The 15,288-nt window shown below is 38.8% G+C and overlaps 3 protein-coding genes across 3 annotated transcripts in view; 1 reads left to right on the top strand and 2 right to left on the bottom strand.

The window, feature by feature from the left end:
- The window catches only part of LOC109851607, a 16,975-nt gene extending 7,344 nt beyond the window's left edge, over window positions 1-9,631 (bottom strand). Inside the window, exon 1 of the mRNA XM_020421842.1 lies at window positions 7,584-9,631. The gene's annotated coding sequence lies outside the window, so the exon portion shown is untranslated. The remainder of the gene's footprint in view (window positions 1-7,583) is intronic.
- Window positions 1,049-8,951, top strand: LOC109821698 (pentatricopeptide repeat-containing protein At5g39710-like). The gene is made up of 4 exons (XM_020387862.1): window positions 1,049-1,141; window positions 4,998-5,188; window positions 7,850-8,594; window positions 8,676-8,951. The coding sequence occupies exons 1-4, from the start codon at window positions 1,049-1,051 to the stop codon at window positions 8,949-8,951; spliced, it is 1,305 nt and encodes a 434-aa protein (XP_020243451.1).
- LOC109821697 (pentatricopeptide repeat-containing protein At1g63400-like) overlaps window positions 11,690-15,288 on the bottom strand; it is a 10,151-nt gene continuing 6,552 nt past the window's right edge. Inside the window, exons 2-4 of the mRNA XM_020387861.1 lie at window positions 13,849-13,914; window positions 12,618-13,654; window positions 11,690-12,553 (exon numbers count right to left, since the gene is read on the bottom strand). Coding sequence (XP_020243450.1) covers window positions 11,711-12,553; window positions 12,618-13,654; window positions 13,849-13,914 — 1,946 coding nt within the window. The 3' untranslated portion in view covers window positions 11,690-11,710. The remainder of the gene's footprint in view (window positions 12,554-12,617; window positions 13,655-13,848; window positions 13,915-15,288) is intronic.

Genomic DNA, 15,288 nt, shown 5'->3' with positions numbered 1-15,288 from the left:
CGCCCAATCGACGAGCCTCGACAGGCCGAACCTCACCTGAAAGAGCTAGGGGTTGAACCTCGCCAACAGGCTCAAGATCGCCGACCACGCGAACCTCGCCAGAAAGAACAGTCGGCTGAACTTTGCCAACAAGCTCAAGTTCGCCAGGTGGCTGAGCTCCGCCAAATTTGCCAACTCAAGCAACTTCGCCAGTCAAATGGACTTCTCCAAAGACGCAATTGTCAAGAGAAGCGAGCTTCCGATGACTGGGATCTCTCGGCAGCAACTGTTAACATGACAGGAAAGTGCAAGGCGAAGAATTCAGACTCCTTGCCTGGACTGAAAGATGCCTCCATTGAACCTGAGAACATCTACTTGCACACTCGAGCAAGAAAGGGGGTTGTCATCTCACTCGATTACCGACACTTGGCTGGTATTTCTGATGAGGATGACGATGCTTGCTCGACAGTGGCAATGCCCCAAGCCTCTAGCTCAGTTCAGGGCGCGCACGCAAATGTGCACGACCGACATCCCTGATAAGCTATCCAAGTGATTCAACGAGCAACAAACAGCCATCAACTCTATGAAGGAGATGTTGGAGCAGCTTCTGAGCGAGAAGAAGAAGAGAGGACTTCGCAGACTTCGCGAAAATCCTCGAAGCACAAAGAGCGGGTGCCTACTACTTCTCACTCCTCATCCGAGTCATCTCGAGTCATCTGGAGGGGCGTCATCTTCGAGTCATAATCCAAGAGACAAAAGGCTCGACGAGTTCCAAAGTCAACTCGACGCCTTGAAGCTCTAGAACCACATGAACAAGCTGGGGGTTGTCAGACCATATCAAATCGAATGAGATATAGTCTCCTACCCGACGAAATTTAAGTCACTGGACCTCCTGCAGTTCGATGGAAAGGGTTCTCCTACCCAGCACATTTACTACTTCCAGACGCAAACTGGACACATAATGGGAAACAATCCCATTATAACTCGACTTTTCATTGGTACCCTCAAGGGAGTCATTTTTGAATGGTTCCGCAGATTAGAGTCTGAATCCATCACTTGCTAGAAAGACATGGAAAGGCTCTTCACGGCCAAATTCTTCGACGATGACACAGAAGTATCTATGGCCACTTTGCTAGTTGTAAAGCAGAGGAAGACAGAGTCTGTAAGTAACTTTATCAAGATATTCAGAAATCTATCGCTGCATTCCCGCGATCGGGTTTCTGAAACCACACTCGTTGATATGTGCCGGAACAATCTCTCCAACATTCTGTCCAATATGGGCGCTGTTGAAGCTCGCTCATGAAAAGACTTAATCCGTCAAGGAGAATAAATCAAGAGCATGCTCAAGCGTATGGATGTTGATGAGCCATATGAATTTTGAGGTGATGACCAAGATGCCTTGGTAGTGAAAACCACTCCCTCATCCAAACCCTCTTCAAAACATAGGGACAATGCTTTGAAGCACAAAAAGCCCTTCAAGAATCCCATGATGGCATCTGTGGAGCTCTCCAACTCGGATCTAAACTGTGGGACCGACTACGAAGACTTGGCTACCATTAGCCAAAGATGATCGGTGACGCTTATATGCGTCAATTGTCGGAGGACCTGCATCCGACGGTGCTCGAATGGGCAATGTGTTAGCACCAAAGAGGATTTCTTCATTCACTCCGATAAGTATATAAGTATAACCTGATTCTTCCTTCACTCCGACAAGTATACGAGTATAAACTGCTTCTTCCTTCACTCCGACAAGTATATGAGTATAAACTTCTTCCTTCACTCAGACAAGTATACAAGTATAAACTGCTCATTTTCCTCCTACTAGGTGCATGAGGCTAAACTGCTCCATTTTCCTCCCACTAGGTGCATAAGGCTAAACTGCTCCATTTTCCTTCAACTGGTGCATGAGGCTAAACTGCTCAATTTTCCTCTAACTGGTGTAGGAAGCTAAATTGCTTCATTTTCCTCTAACTGGTATAAGAGGTTAAACTATTACCTACACTTACCCTACGGTCAAACTTTCCTACAATTTAGACCAAAGCCAAAATCCCTTCTCGATTCATTCCACGAACGAGGTCCACCAAATTGAGCGATCAAACCTTTAACCAGTTAGAATCGGCTCAAACTCCCACTCGATCAAACCTTCAGATGGTTAGGGCCGAAGCCACAATCCCCCGTCAGTCCTCTTCAATAGGATGGCGAGACCCCAAAACTATCACGTTAATAATCACCTCTGATAGTCCCCTCCAAATTTCCTCCGTCGATCCTCTCCAATAGGACGACAGAACCTCTCTCACTGTCACATTAACATTATCACCTCTGACAAATATCAACTTACCAATCCTCTTTAATAGGATGGTAGGTCCTTATAGTCGCTCCGATCGTGACAATCCCTATCACGTTAATGATTACCTCTGATAGTCGGCTCCATCATTCCCGCAAATGACGTTGTCTAGATAGTAACCTACCATGCGATGTGCTACTATTCAGATCAGTCGTCACACTCATACATCCCTGAACAACTTGATCTTTTCCAAGCGTTCTAATATTCTTATAACCATCGATGGGTAGTAGCCTATCATGCGATGTGCTACTATAACAATCAATCATCACACTCATACATCTCTAAACGATTCGATTATCCCAACACCGTTGTTCCCGCAAATGACGTTCGTCGATAACGACCTACCAAGCGGTAAGTCATTATTTGGACCCCATCTTGGTCGCGCACACAGATGACCATTTAGGTTAGGCTAAGTTGTTAATATTTAACGACATGACATTACCTAATTACGACTTAACGATTGTAATTAACCTAACCGGACACCTCGAACGGCTAAGGGTAGAGAAGAAATTCTAACATTAAGTCTAAAAAAAACTTCTCGACAACTCATCATACTGAGGGGTAGTATGGCTAGCCAGATTCAAACGATAATCAGTAAAGACAAGTCAAACTCGTGGATAGCTGAGGGTTTGCTAAAAATCCTAAGTGACGATCATTAGCTGTAGGTCTTTAAGATCCAAAGTATTCCAAACTTTATGCAACCTGATTCGGGTCTGAAAACTTTGGAGGGGGTTCTATAGGTAATAAAAATTGTCTTTATCCCTAGCAGATATAATTCAAAGCAGGCTTCAGTTCTTTTTATCATTTTTGGTGAGAAACGGACATAAACACAGATATCTCTCAAAACGTAAGGAATTTAGCGAAACGGATGAAGCAAACCAAACCTTATGGGTAGGTTTGGTCGGCTCCGTCTCGTTGAAATAGTCGATTTTCATATATAATTCGTCCAATTCCGACTTACGATTTGAAAGTTATGACCTATTCTTAGATGCGTGTTCTGAAGCTCGCCTAAAGGTCTGAAGCTTGCCTGAAAAGGCTAAAGTTCGCCTGTAAGGAAGTCCATCTGCAAGGCTAGAGCTCGCCTGAACATTAGAGCTCTCCCGAACTAAGCGAAGCTCGCCTGCACAGCTTCGCCTACGAGGTTCGCTCGCATAACTTCGCTTGTCAACACTTGGAGCTCACCTACATAGCTCAGCCCGCCTGACAGCTTGAAGCTCGCCTGCATGGCCCAGGCTCGCTCGAAGGCCAAGCTCGCCTGATAGCATTGAAGCTCGCCTGAATGAGGTTCGCCTACATAGGCTCACCAGCAGAGCTCGCCAACACAGCTTCACCTACGAGGTTCGCTCGCATAACTTCGCCTGAAGGCCAAGCTCGCCTGTCAACACTTGGAGCTCGCCTACATAGCTCAACCCGCCTGACAGCTTGAAGCTTGCCTGCATGAACTAGGCTCGCCCGAAGGCCAAACTCGCTTGATAGCATTGAAGCTCGCCTATATGAGGTTCGCCTGCACATGCTCGCCTGCACAGCCTCGTTTGCAAGGCTTGCCTGAAGGCCTGACTCGCCTGTATGATCCAGGCTCGCCTAAAGGCCAAGCTCACCTATCAACACTTAGATCTCGCCTACATAGCTCAGCCCGCCTGACAGCTCGAAGCTCGCCTGCATGACCTAAGCTCGCTCGAAGGCCAAACTCGTCTGATAGCATTGAAGCTCGCCTGAATAAGGTTCGCCTGCACAGCTGGACTAAGTCAGCCACTTGAACTTAAAACGTGGGAGTGGGTACACCACTCCCCATGATCTAAAGGATGGAGTATTGTTCTCCTCACCTCTAATGGTCACATCCTAAGATTTAAGGAATGGAGTTATGGTCTCCCTAAGCCACCATCCCACAATTTGAGGAAGTTGCCATGCTTCTCCATTATAAATAGCTAATAATGGTTACCAAAAGAGAGGTTTTGGACTCTTGATCAAGACCAAACCTATTTGGCTTATTGGCAATTGGTTTTCTTAAGCTCTAAGAGAACCGAACTTAGCTCTTTGCAAACTCTTCCATTACAGCCTTCTTGAGATCAAAGTCGGCCTTAATACTCATCAAGCTCGGGTAGTAGAACTCATCCAACCGAGCTTCTACTGCGTACTGAAGCTCAGCCGCAACTTCGATTGGATAGTCCAAGGAAAGCAAACTCGACACGAGCATCGAGGGAGGCGTCCTATCGCTACCGAAGAACCCACGTTAAACAAGAAGAGCATTCCCATCCGTTTCTGTTGTAATCTTTGATTTTCTTGATTTGTAATTGTCATTCAATTAATAAGAAATCAGTCCCATTTTCGGGAGATCAAACTTTTACACCAAACACGTATACAATAAAATTGGGTTATATGTATAGTATAACTAAACATAAAAAATGAATAAATAAAGTTAGATAAGTCTATTATAATTAGGTCATGTGTAGTATGTAATATAACTATAATAAAAAATGAATAAATAAACAATAAGAACGAGCAACTTCTCATATTCATAATCGTGTTCCATTTCTCATTCCCTATTAATCAACTTTAAATAGTTGCATCATTGTACTCAATGCTCATTAGTCCTCTACTAATTACATAACATCTCCGCTATGCACTTTCTCACCTTCTCATGACTCATCTCTTTTTATTCTCTTTATGAAAGCAGCAAAAGTGCCCTCTCAAGAAGATGAAGATGTGGGATTGTGTCATGATAAACAATGATACTTCTAAGAAGGATGTGAAGCAAAAATTTACTGTAATGAAGCAATGCGCCGAGATGCCAATGATCCAACGCCATTCTGCTTTGGTGGGAAGCATGGATTCTACATGCATGATGGATTCAACTTCAGTTGAATGGTACATATTTTAAGACAATTCTATCAATTAGCTTTCTCTTTATTTTGAATCATATTGCATTTTTAATTTTACAGAATAATTCTTCAAGATTTGTTTAAACCTATTTGTGTTAGTTTTTTTACATAATCAAAACATAAACCAGGGAGTCCGCTAAGTGCTAAATGTCCTCGTATGTGAATGTTTATGGTGCTCTCAATATGCAGGATGTTATCCTTTGGTAGTGGGACTATATTGGATTAGTTGGGAAGAGTCAAAAAGAGTCCCGAGATGACACTTTGCGTCCTTTTGGTCCAGTCTTTGGTGTGGAACGAGGTCATCGTGAGTTAGAGAGGATCAATGCTACTGGCCAATTCAAATTGAAGTGGTGCATGTCCTACTTCTAAGATTACACAATGCATGTCATTAGAAATAAGGTCAACTATGTTGTTGACGTGAATTTTGAAGTACACCGTGTGAGCGTATATGGTTGTATATCATGCAAGTCTAAATATACAACTTCAATTCAAGCTTTAGAACAAAGGGATGTTTAGTTACTTCGTGCATTTTAATTGGTGTAGCCTGTTTTGTTCCTTTGTGCTAGCTTTAAAGATTAGATGCATGTAACCCTTGAGTATTTGAACAAGTGAAAAAGTTCAACAGTTGGGTATACCTACTTGTTTTATTATATACAAGTGATGCCCGTGTCTACATGGGTATACCTACTTTTCTTTATTTTATATATTTAAATATTTAATCAATTTGTTTTCTATGAATGTCTTTATTAGTTATGCCAAAAAAATAAGACAAAGTTAGCTCAATGAGTAAGTGCAGATTTTAATTTTAATTTTTTGAAATACAAAATTAGGAGGAGCACATGCTAGATTTTTGAGATGTAGGACCAATAGTAAACCATAGATATTTTTTATACATAAAAGATGTGTATAAGCATTTCTTTTTTTTATCTATTCCGATTAGTGTAGTTCAATTTGTTCTTAAAAGTTTATTTTGCTCTCTAAAAAGCACATCATATTTTCTTTATTTATAATAATTTTCACTTAATTCTCTTATTTATTTATGATTTTTTAGTCTCATCTTAACTTGATAGCTAGGTTACATTGTATTTTATATATTTTTAGGTGTTTGTTTGGATTTTTATGGGGCTATTTGTAATTTATAGATTTTAAAAGGGTTGTTTATAGTTTTCAAATTTTCTAGAGTTATTTATAATTTTTAAATTTTTAGGAGCTCATTTATAATTTTAGAATCTCCATGGTTTTTTATATTTTTTTTGGTTTTTAAGGACTTTTTGTAATTATAGCTTTTTAGGGGCTATATGTAATTTTTTATTTTGTTAAGGATTTGTTTGCATATCTTGATTTTCTATGGGGTTATCTATACTCGATCTCAAATCGATTACTATCATACTTATTCATCATTTAATGATATTTATCATTATAAAACTCATTTATCAATATTAGTCACATATATTTCCAAATTTACGGGGTTTTACGTCTATCATGCAAACGAAACAAAGTAATGTTATCATTTTAGGATTTTTAAAGAATTCAAATCAAGCAATCTAAAACCCCAAATTGAAAGTGATGAGGTGCACAATCACTTTCGATTTGTTGTCATAAATACCCAACTTCCCTACAAATATCCAAAAAGCCCCATAATCCCTCAAATCTACAATAATTCTATATTAGTCCCTGAAGTCTCAATTATTGCTCATTAGTCCCTGAGGATCGGTAATTTGGTCCCACATTAACCAAAATACTCCTTAGTTATGATTTCTTTCTTAAAACTCATTTTGTTAAAAAAAAGTTATTTGTACTTTGGTACTCTAAAGTTTACACATTTTTAACTTTAACACCCTTACTTTTTTTGACACTTTAACACCGTAAATTTTATACATTTTTTAAATTTGATACCTTAAAAATATTCCCTTACACTCTTGAAGTTTATACCTTGTTTACTTTGATACCCAGAGTTTTCTTTTTGACAGTTTAATACCCCAACCTTTAGCGTATCTAAGTTAAAATTTTAGGGTATTAAATTAGTGTCAAAAAAATTTAGGTATCAAAGTTTAAGGTGTAAACTTTAGAGTTCCAGATTGCAAACCCTTCAAAAACATTAGCGGAGGGTATTTTGGTCACTGGGACTAAATTGCAATAACCCTATGATTTGAGGGACTAATGAGCAATTTCATAGATGTGAGGGACTAATATGAACTTATTTAATATTTAAGGGACTACGATCTAAATTACCCCCAATGATAATAATAATAATTGTTTCGGGTTTGAAGCGCTCCTGACTTGAACCTGCTTAAACTCGAATCCTTGTTCTCCTCCTATCTGTAGAAATAATCGAAGATGGAGCGTTAATCACTTCTGATATTGTCGTTTAATTAACTCACCCTACAATTTGCATCTTGGTGAAACAAAAGACTCCATCTATTTGGTCATCTCATCCCTATGTTCTCCTTCTCAGCTTCCGCCTCACGAGCTGCGCACGCCAATTACTCGACGAAATTCCCATGAGAGGCTTACGTCAACTAGACCCATTCAAATTTGGTCATTTATCTCAATTTTCTTTTAAAAATCGTATTTCATCCTTTTTCAGAAATGGGTATTCTTCTTAGTAAAGGTTTATTATGGAACAGATTTTTTTTCCTCGATGAAGTGTCTCCATAATTCGGCCTCAATTGGAATTTTCACGCCGGAACCTCCTTCGAAGAGTTCACAAGTACTCCTTTGCTGCTCTTTCGACAATTCTAGATGACCCGTTGGTCGATTCCATAGAAAAAACTAGCAAAACTTCACAGGTTAACCAGTTCAGCTCTTGCACTATGAGAAGCCCGACCATTTTCCCCTACGTTGCTGTCTCTGTGAAAACTTTGAATCGGGATATTTTCCGTGAGGTGAAATTTACAAATGCGATGGAAATATATGGCCTTTCTCATGCATTAGAGTCATTCTCCATGCTGGTTAGGATTTTCTCGCTGGTGAAAATGCGTGGAGAAGTTAGGCATTTGCTTCTTGATGTGATGGTTTTTGACAATGGATTGTTTTCTGAAGTTGTGAGATTTTCTAGTGGTTTGATTACGCCGTTGAAAGCCTATGGAGATCTGATAAAAGCTCTCGTGGACAATTCAATGATTGAGAATGCGCTAGAATTTAATTTGGAGGCTATGGGAATTGGGCTAGAAATGGGCGTCCCTCTGTGCAATTCTTTGCTCGAGTGTTTCGTCGAGAAAAATAATGTTAGGGTTGTCAGGAGTTTGTTTGAGTATATGAAGGTGCTGAGGCCATCACCAAACATTTACACTACTATGATGAACTTGTACATTAAAGGCAATACACTGGATGTAGAAGAAGCTAACAAGATTCTTGTAGAGATGGAAAATCATGGTGTCAGGCCTAATGCAGTAACATATAGCATGTACCTTTGAGGGCTTTGTAAGATAGGGAAGGCTGAGAGTGCTTGGGAATTTCTTAAGGACTTACAGCATAAAGAACTTGAGTATGATAACTACTATTATAATGCTGTCATTCTTGATTTCTACCGTAAAGGGGAGTTGAACAAAGCATTTACAGGATTGGATGAGATGAAGAAGTGTGGCTTATCACCTGATGTTCATAGCTATAGCATCTTCATCGATGGGTTTTGTAAGGAGGGCAATGTTTCTGAAACTTGGAATCTCTTTGAGGAAATGCATAGAAGAGAATTAATGCCTAATGTGATCACGTATACCTCTCTATTGTGTGGATTCTGTTCAGCATGAGAAATGGAACTTGCAATAAAGTTGTTTCGTGAGTTCAGAGATGTGGGCTATGGGAGAGATCTTATGGCCTATAGCATTCTCATTGACAGATGTTGTCAGCAAATGATCTGGATAGTGCACGTAAGATATGGCATGAAATGATCCAAGACAAGTTCACTCCAGACATTTCTGCCGTACCAGTCTAATTTACAACTATAGCCAAAACCAAAAATTACAGGAAGCTACAGATCAGTTTGAAATCATGCTTAATGATTGTGTGGTGCCCAATGTTGTTACTCGCACCATTATTATTGATGGGTTCTGCAAGGAAGGGCTTATTATAGAAGCTTTTCGGTTCTTAAATGAAATGGAGTAGGGTATCAATCCTAATATATTTACTTACACTACAATCATTGACGCACTATACAAAATTGGAAGTTCTTATGGTGCATGAGAGATTTTTGGAGCTATGATAAAGCGAGCTCTTATTCCTGATGTAGTTCTATATATCATCCTAATCAATGGTTTAGTCAAAACACTGGACTTGGAGAAAGCTCTTATGATCTATGCAATGATGTCTCCAAGGGGTATAGATCCAAACATTTTTACTTATACAAGTCTCATCAATGGGCTATGCAGTGCTGGAATGCTTCCTACAGCTTTGGGCTTATTTGAGGAAATGAAATGGAAGGGATTCAAGCCTGACAGGGTTCTGAATGCTTCCTACAGCTTTGGGCTTATTTGAGGAAATGAAATGGAAGGGATTCAAGCCTGACAGGGTTCTTTATTCTACGATGATTTCATGTTGCATTTGAGGAAATGAAATGGAAGGGATTCAAGCCTGACAGGGTTCTTTATTCTACGATGATTTCATGTTGTTGCAGATGCGAGGATATGAAGAAAGCTCTGGAATTTGTCAATTCAATGAGAAACAGTAACTTAAGATGAGAATTTAAAAAAAAAAGAATAATCATGCAAGAAAATCTTAAAATGCTCTTGGAAGAAAACAAAGCATAAACCTAAAACAAATTATTTTAACTTTAAACAAGCGAGGGTTACCATCTTATAAAGGCCATTCTTGTTTATATATCCCCATGTAAATTGATTTCTACTAGCCTAGTTGCATCTAAACAGTTAGTATTGTAATATATCTCCATTCTTGTTTATATATCTCCATTCTTGTTTATATTCTCTTCTATGCATTTCCTCAAAGAGATTCCAAGCTTCAGAAATATTGCCCTCTATTCTTGGATTTGAGTGCAAATTAGTATCATCTGATTCCAAGCATATATGCTAAGGTGGTTTAATTGTTAGTATTTTCCAACTATTGATGTAAAGATTCGAGAAGCTGTGTCAGCATACATTTATGCAACTCAAAGGTCTTCTCAGAGTCACTCATCTTACGATATCCATATATAAGAGTTGTATAATTTATTGCCTCAGGAGTGAATCCTACTATAATCATTTTAGCCAGCAGCAATTCTGCAACGCTCATCACTGACAACTTGCTACATCTCTCTATTAAACAAGTATACATATACACATCTGGTAGTAAACCATTTTAGCCTTCTTGGTCGATGATTTCATGTTGCTGCAGATGCGAGGATATGAAGAAAGCTCTGGAATTTGTCAATTCAATGGAGACAGATGGGTTCGAACCTAATGGCATTATGTACAGTTCGATAATTGCAGGCTATTGTAGGTCCAACAATATGGAGATTGTTTTAAAACTGTTCTATAAATTGGAGAGACAGAAATTCAGACTTGACAGAAGTATGCATACTTCAATAATTGCTACTTATTGTAGGTGCAATGATATTAAGAAGGCTGTACGATTGTTCAATAGAATGGTGAAAAGTGGTTTACTACCAGAAAATCTTAAATAAGAGGCTGGAACATTAAAAAAATTTTAAAAATTTCTGTACACGGAACACTAACAGCAGTAAAGCAGCCGCAGAAATATGTTCCATCGAGAAACAGTAAATTAAGATGAGATTTTAAAAAAAAAAGAATAATCATGCAAGAAAATCTTAAAATGCTCTTGGAAGATAACAAAGTATAAACTTAAAGCAAATTATTTAACTTTAAACAAGCAAGGGTTACCATCTTATAAAGGCCATTCTTGTTTATATATCTCCACATAAATTGATTTCCACTAGCCTAGTTGCACATAAACAGTTAGTATTGCAATATATTATATTAAAATCGAATTTTGATTTTCAACAAAAATTAAGACAGATTATATTTTCACCTTCATGACATTATAAAAATAGAAATAAGCAGTATCTCTCATAATGTGGGTAGTCACCTGTAAATTGTCAAAAAAAGGTACATTTCATTGATGTAAACTTTGCTTGCCGTAGTGAACCAGTTGGATTCGAGTGCAAATTAGTATCATCTGATTCCAGGCATATATGCTAAGGTGGTTTAATTATTGGTATTTTCTAGCCAACTGATGTAAAGATTCAGGAAGCTGCGTAAGCATACATTTATGCAACTCAAATGCCTTCTCAGAGTCACTCATCTTACGATATCCATATATAAGAGTTGTATAATTTATTACCTCAGGAGTGAATCCTACTATAATCATTTTAACCAGCAGCAACTCTTCAACGCTCATCACTGACAACTTGCTACATCTCTCCATTAAACAAGTATACATATACACATCAGGTAGTAAACCACTTTTGACCATTCTATTGAACAATTGTACAACATTCTTAATATCATTGCACCTACAATAAGTAGCAATTATTGAAGTATGCATATTTCTGTCAAGTCTAAATTTTTGTCTCCAGTTTATAGAACAGTTCTAAAGCAATCTTCATATTGTTAGACCTGCAATAACCTACAATTATCAAACTGTACACAATACCATCAGGTTCAAACCCATCTATCTCTATTGAATTGACAAATTCCAGAGATTTCTTCATATCCTTGCATCTACAGCAACATAAAATCATCGTAGAATAAAGAACCTTGTCAGGCTTGAATCCCTTCCATTTCATTTCCTCAAATAAGCCCAAAGTTGTAGGAAGCATTCCAGCACTGCATAGCCCATTGATGAGACTTGTATAAGTAAAAATATTTGGATCTATACCCCTTTGAGACATCATTGCATAGATCATAAGAGCTTTCTCCAAGTCCAGTGTTTTGACTAAACCATTGATTAGGATGGTATATAGAACTACATCAGGAATAAGAGCTCGCTTTATCATAACTCCAAAAATCTCCCATACACCACAAGAACTTCCAATTTTGTATAGTGCATCAATGATTGTAATGTAAGTAAATATATTAGGATTGAGACCCTGCTCCATTTCATTTAAGAACCGAAAAGCTTCTATAATAAGCCCTTCCTTGCAGAACCCATCAATAATAATGGTGTAAGTAACAACATTAGGCACAACACCATCATTAAACATGATTTCAAACTGATCTGTAGCTTCCTGTAATTTTTGGTTTTGGCTATAGTTGTAAATTAGATTGGTATGGCAGAAAATGTCTAGAGTGAACTTTTCATGGATCATTTCATGCCATAGCTCACGTGCACCATCCAGATCACCATGCTGACAACATCCGTCAATAAGAATGTTATAGGCCATAAGATCTCTCCCATAGCCCTCATCTCTGAACTCACGAAACAACTTTATTGTAATTTCCATTTCTCCAGGTATACGTGATCACGTTAGGCATTAATTCTCTTCTATGCATTTCCTCAAAGAGATTCCAAGCTTCAGAAACATTGCCCTCCTTACAAAACCCATCGACCAAGATGTTATAGCTATGAACATCAGGTGATATGCCACACTTCTTCATCTCATCCAATACTGTAAATGCTTTGTTCAACTCCCTTTTACGGTAGAAACCTAGAATGACAGCATTACAACAGTAGTTATCATACTCAAGTCCTCTATGCTGCAAGTCCTTAAGAAATTCCCAAGCACTCTCAGCCTTCCCTATCTTACAATGCCCTCGAAGGTACATGCTATATGTTATTGCATTAGGTCTGACACTATGATTTCCCATCTCTACAAGAATCTTATTAGCTTCATCTACATCCAGTGTATTGCCTTTAGTGTACAAGTCCATCATAGTAGTATAAGTGTAAATGTTTGGTGATGACCTCAGCACCTTCATATACTCATACAAACTCCTGACAACCCCAACATTATTCCTCTCGACGAAACACTTGAGCAAATAATTGCACAGAGGGACGCTCATTTCAAGCCCAATTCCCATAGCCTCCAAACAAAATTCTAGCGCATCCTCAATCATTGAATTGTCCACGAGAGCTTTTATCAGATCTCCATAGGCTTGCAACGGCGTAATCAAACTACTAGAAAATCTCACAACTTCAGAAAGCAATCCCTTGTCAAAAACCATCACATCAAGAAGCAAATGCCTAACTTCTCCACGCATTTTCACCAGCGAGGAAATCCCAACCAGCATTGAGAATGACTCTAATGCATGAGAAAGGCCATATATTTCCACCGCATTTGCAAATTTCGTCTCACGGAAAATATCATGATTCAAAGTTTTCACAGAGACAGCAATGTAAGGGAAAAGGGTCGGGTTTCTCACAGTGCAAGAGCTGAACTGGTTAACCTGTGAAGTTTTGCTAGTTCTCTCTACGGAATCGACCAACGGGTCATCTTGAATTGTCGAAAGAGCAGCAGAGGAGGACTTGTGAACTCTTCGAATGAGGCTCCGGCGTGAAAATCCTAATTGAGGCCGAATCATGGAGATGCTTAATCGAGGAAAAAAAATCTGTTCCATAATAAACATTTACTAAGAAGAATACCTATTTTAAAGGATGAAATACGATTTTTAAAAGAAAATTGAGATAAATGACCAAATTTGAAGTTGAGACTTCCAAAAACTATACAAATGCATTGAGTATTTTTCTGTTACTAACCTCTGTAATCCTTGTTAGGAACATCCAGATAAGAATCAGGTAACACCCAAAGAACACCAGGTAATCCTGCCAGATTAAACAAATTGCGCATGTTTACCATAATAAAATTCATATATAAGCAACATAAATTTAAATGATCATATATAAACTAAACAGCTTTAGGACAAAATTTAAGAACAACTTTAGGACAAAATTTAAGCAGAAAGCTGCGAGTGAAGAATGTAACTATATGACAAAAATGAGTATGATTATAATTGGCACAATAATGCTTCTTTGTATAGATGGGTGATATTTTCCTTACTTTATACTCGGAGCGTCAAGATGAGGCTGAGCGGGAGGCGGAGGCGGAGTGGGATGCGTAGGCGGAGAGGGACGCTCTTGCACCAGCTTAAGATGTGGAGAAGAACCAGCCAGCCAGGTTCAGAGAGCGAAAAATCTGAGATGTAAACCCTAAGCCGACGGGAAATCTGAGATCCAAAAAATCTGAGATCTAGTAGGCGCGGCGTTGGAGCGGGACGCTGCGGAGGAGGCGAAGCGGGACTTGGCGTCAGCTTGGAGGCGGAGGCGGAGGCGGAGGCGGAGAGCGAGGGAGAGGCGCAGGGTCGCCAGAGTAGGAGGCGGCTCTTGGAGGTGGACTGGTGGAGATGGTGGGATTTGGAGAGAGGAATTAGGGTTTGAGTTGATATTGGGTCGGATGCGGATAACATGAGTATATGTTAACCCCGACCCAATACAAGTGTTATATATGGCTATTTCAAATATCCGGGATATCTGGATCGTATCCGCAATTTTGATCTGATAATCTTATCCGAAACCGTATCCGGATAAAAAAACAAAACCGTAACCGTTTAGAAACCGTATCCGACCGGTTTTAATTTTTTCTTACCATATCCGCTTTCTAAATGGATACGGTTGCGGTCGGTCCGGATAAATCCGGACTTATTGTTTATTTTTAGACATTTAGAGTGTATTTCATTTTGTAAAGGCTGAGTGCCTTAGTACTATTCCATTTGACTCTATATATTTAGATATTCCCCAGTATTCTATTTTATTCAGTTGGAACACGATTTTGATTATCTGGATATCACTTCTCTACATCATGTTCATTGCATTATTATTTTTATTTGTCTGTTTTGTACCTACACTTATTATTTGATTCCGCTAGAGATATTACTGTGATGGTAAAATGTGTTATTGCACAGTGTGGGTGCATGGCAGGTTTGACCTCCTTGGGTTCACCTTAGACTGCAGTTTTGTGTGAAACCAGTGGCGTCACAATAGATTCTTGGAAAGTTATAGCTATGTGAACCCCATACAAAAAGAGCATATTACCATAACAAGGTTATCTTTAACTCCATTGATAGTATTTTTATATGATCTTTTGCATTTAAATATCTCAAAGTTACTTTGTTTTTAACATTGATACACCAATGTTTTCTT

This window comes from Asparagus officinalis, chromosome 8, assembly GCF_001876935.1.
Source record: "Asparagus officinalis chromosome 8, Aspof.V1, whole genome shotgun sequence".
Lineage (NCBI taxonomy): Eukaryota > Viridiplantae > Streptophyta > Magnoliopsida > Asparagales > Asparagaceae > Asparagus > Asparagus officinalis.
This window is presented reverse-complemented; position numbering and strand designations above follow the sequence as displayed.

Coding starts and splice junctions, on each gene's coding strand:
- LOC109821698 (XM_020387862.1), top strand. CDS start 1,049: ATGGAAAGGCTCTTCACGGCCAAATTCTTCGACGATGACACAGAAGTA. Junction 5,189..7,849: donor GATTCAACTTCAGTTGAATG/GTACATATTTTA, acceptor TCCTCGATGAAG/TGTCTCCATAATTCGGCCTC. Junction 8,595..8,675: donor ATGGTGTCAGGCCTAATGCA/GTAACATATAGC, acceptor AAGGACTTACAG/CATAAAGAACTTGAGTATGA.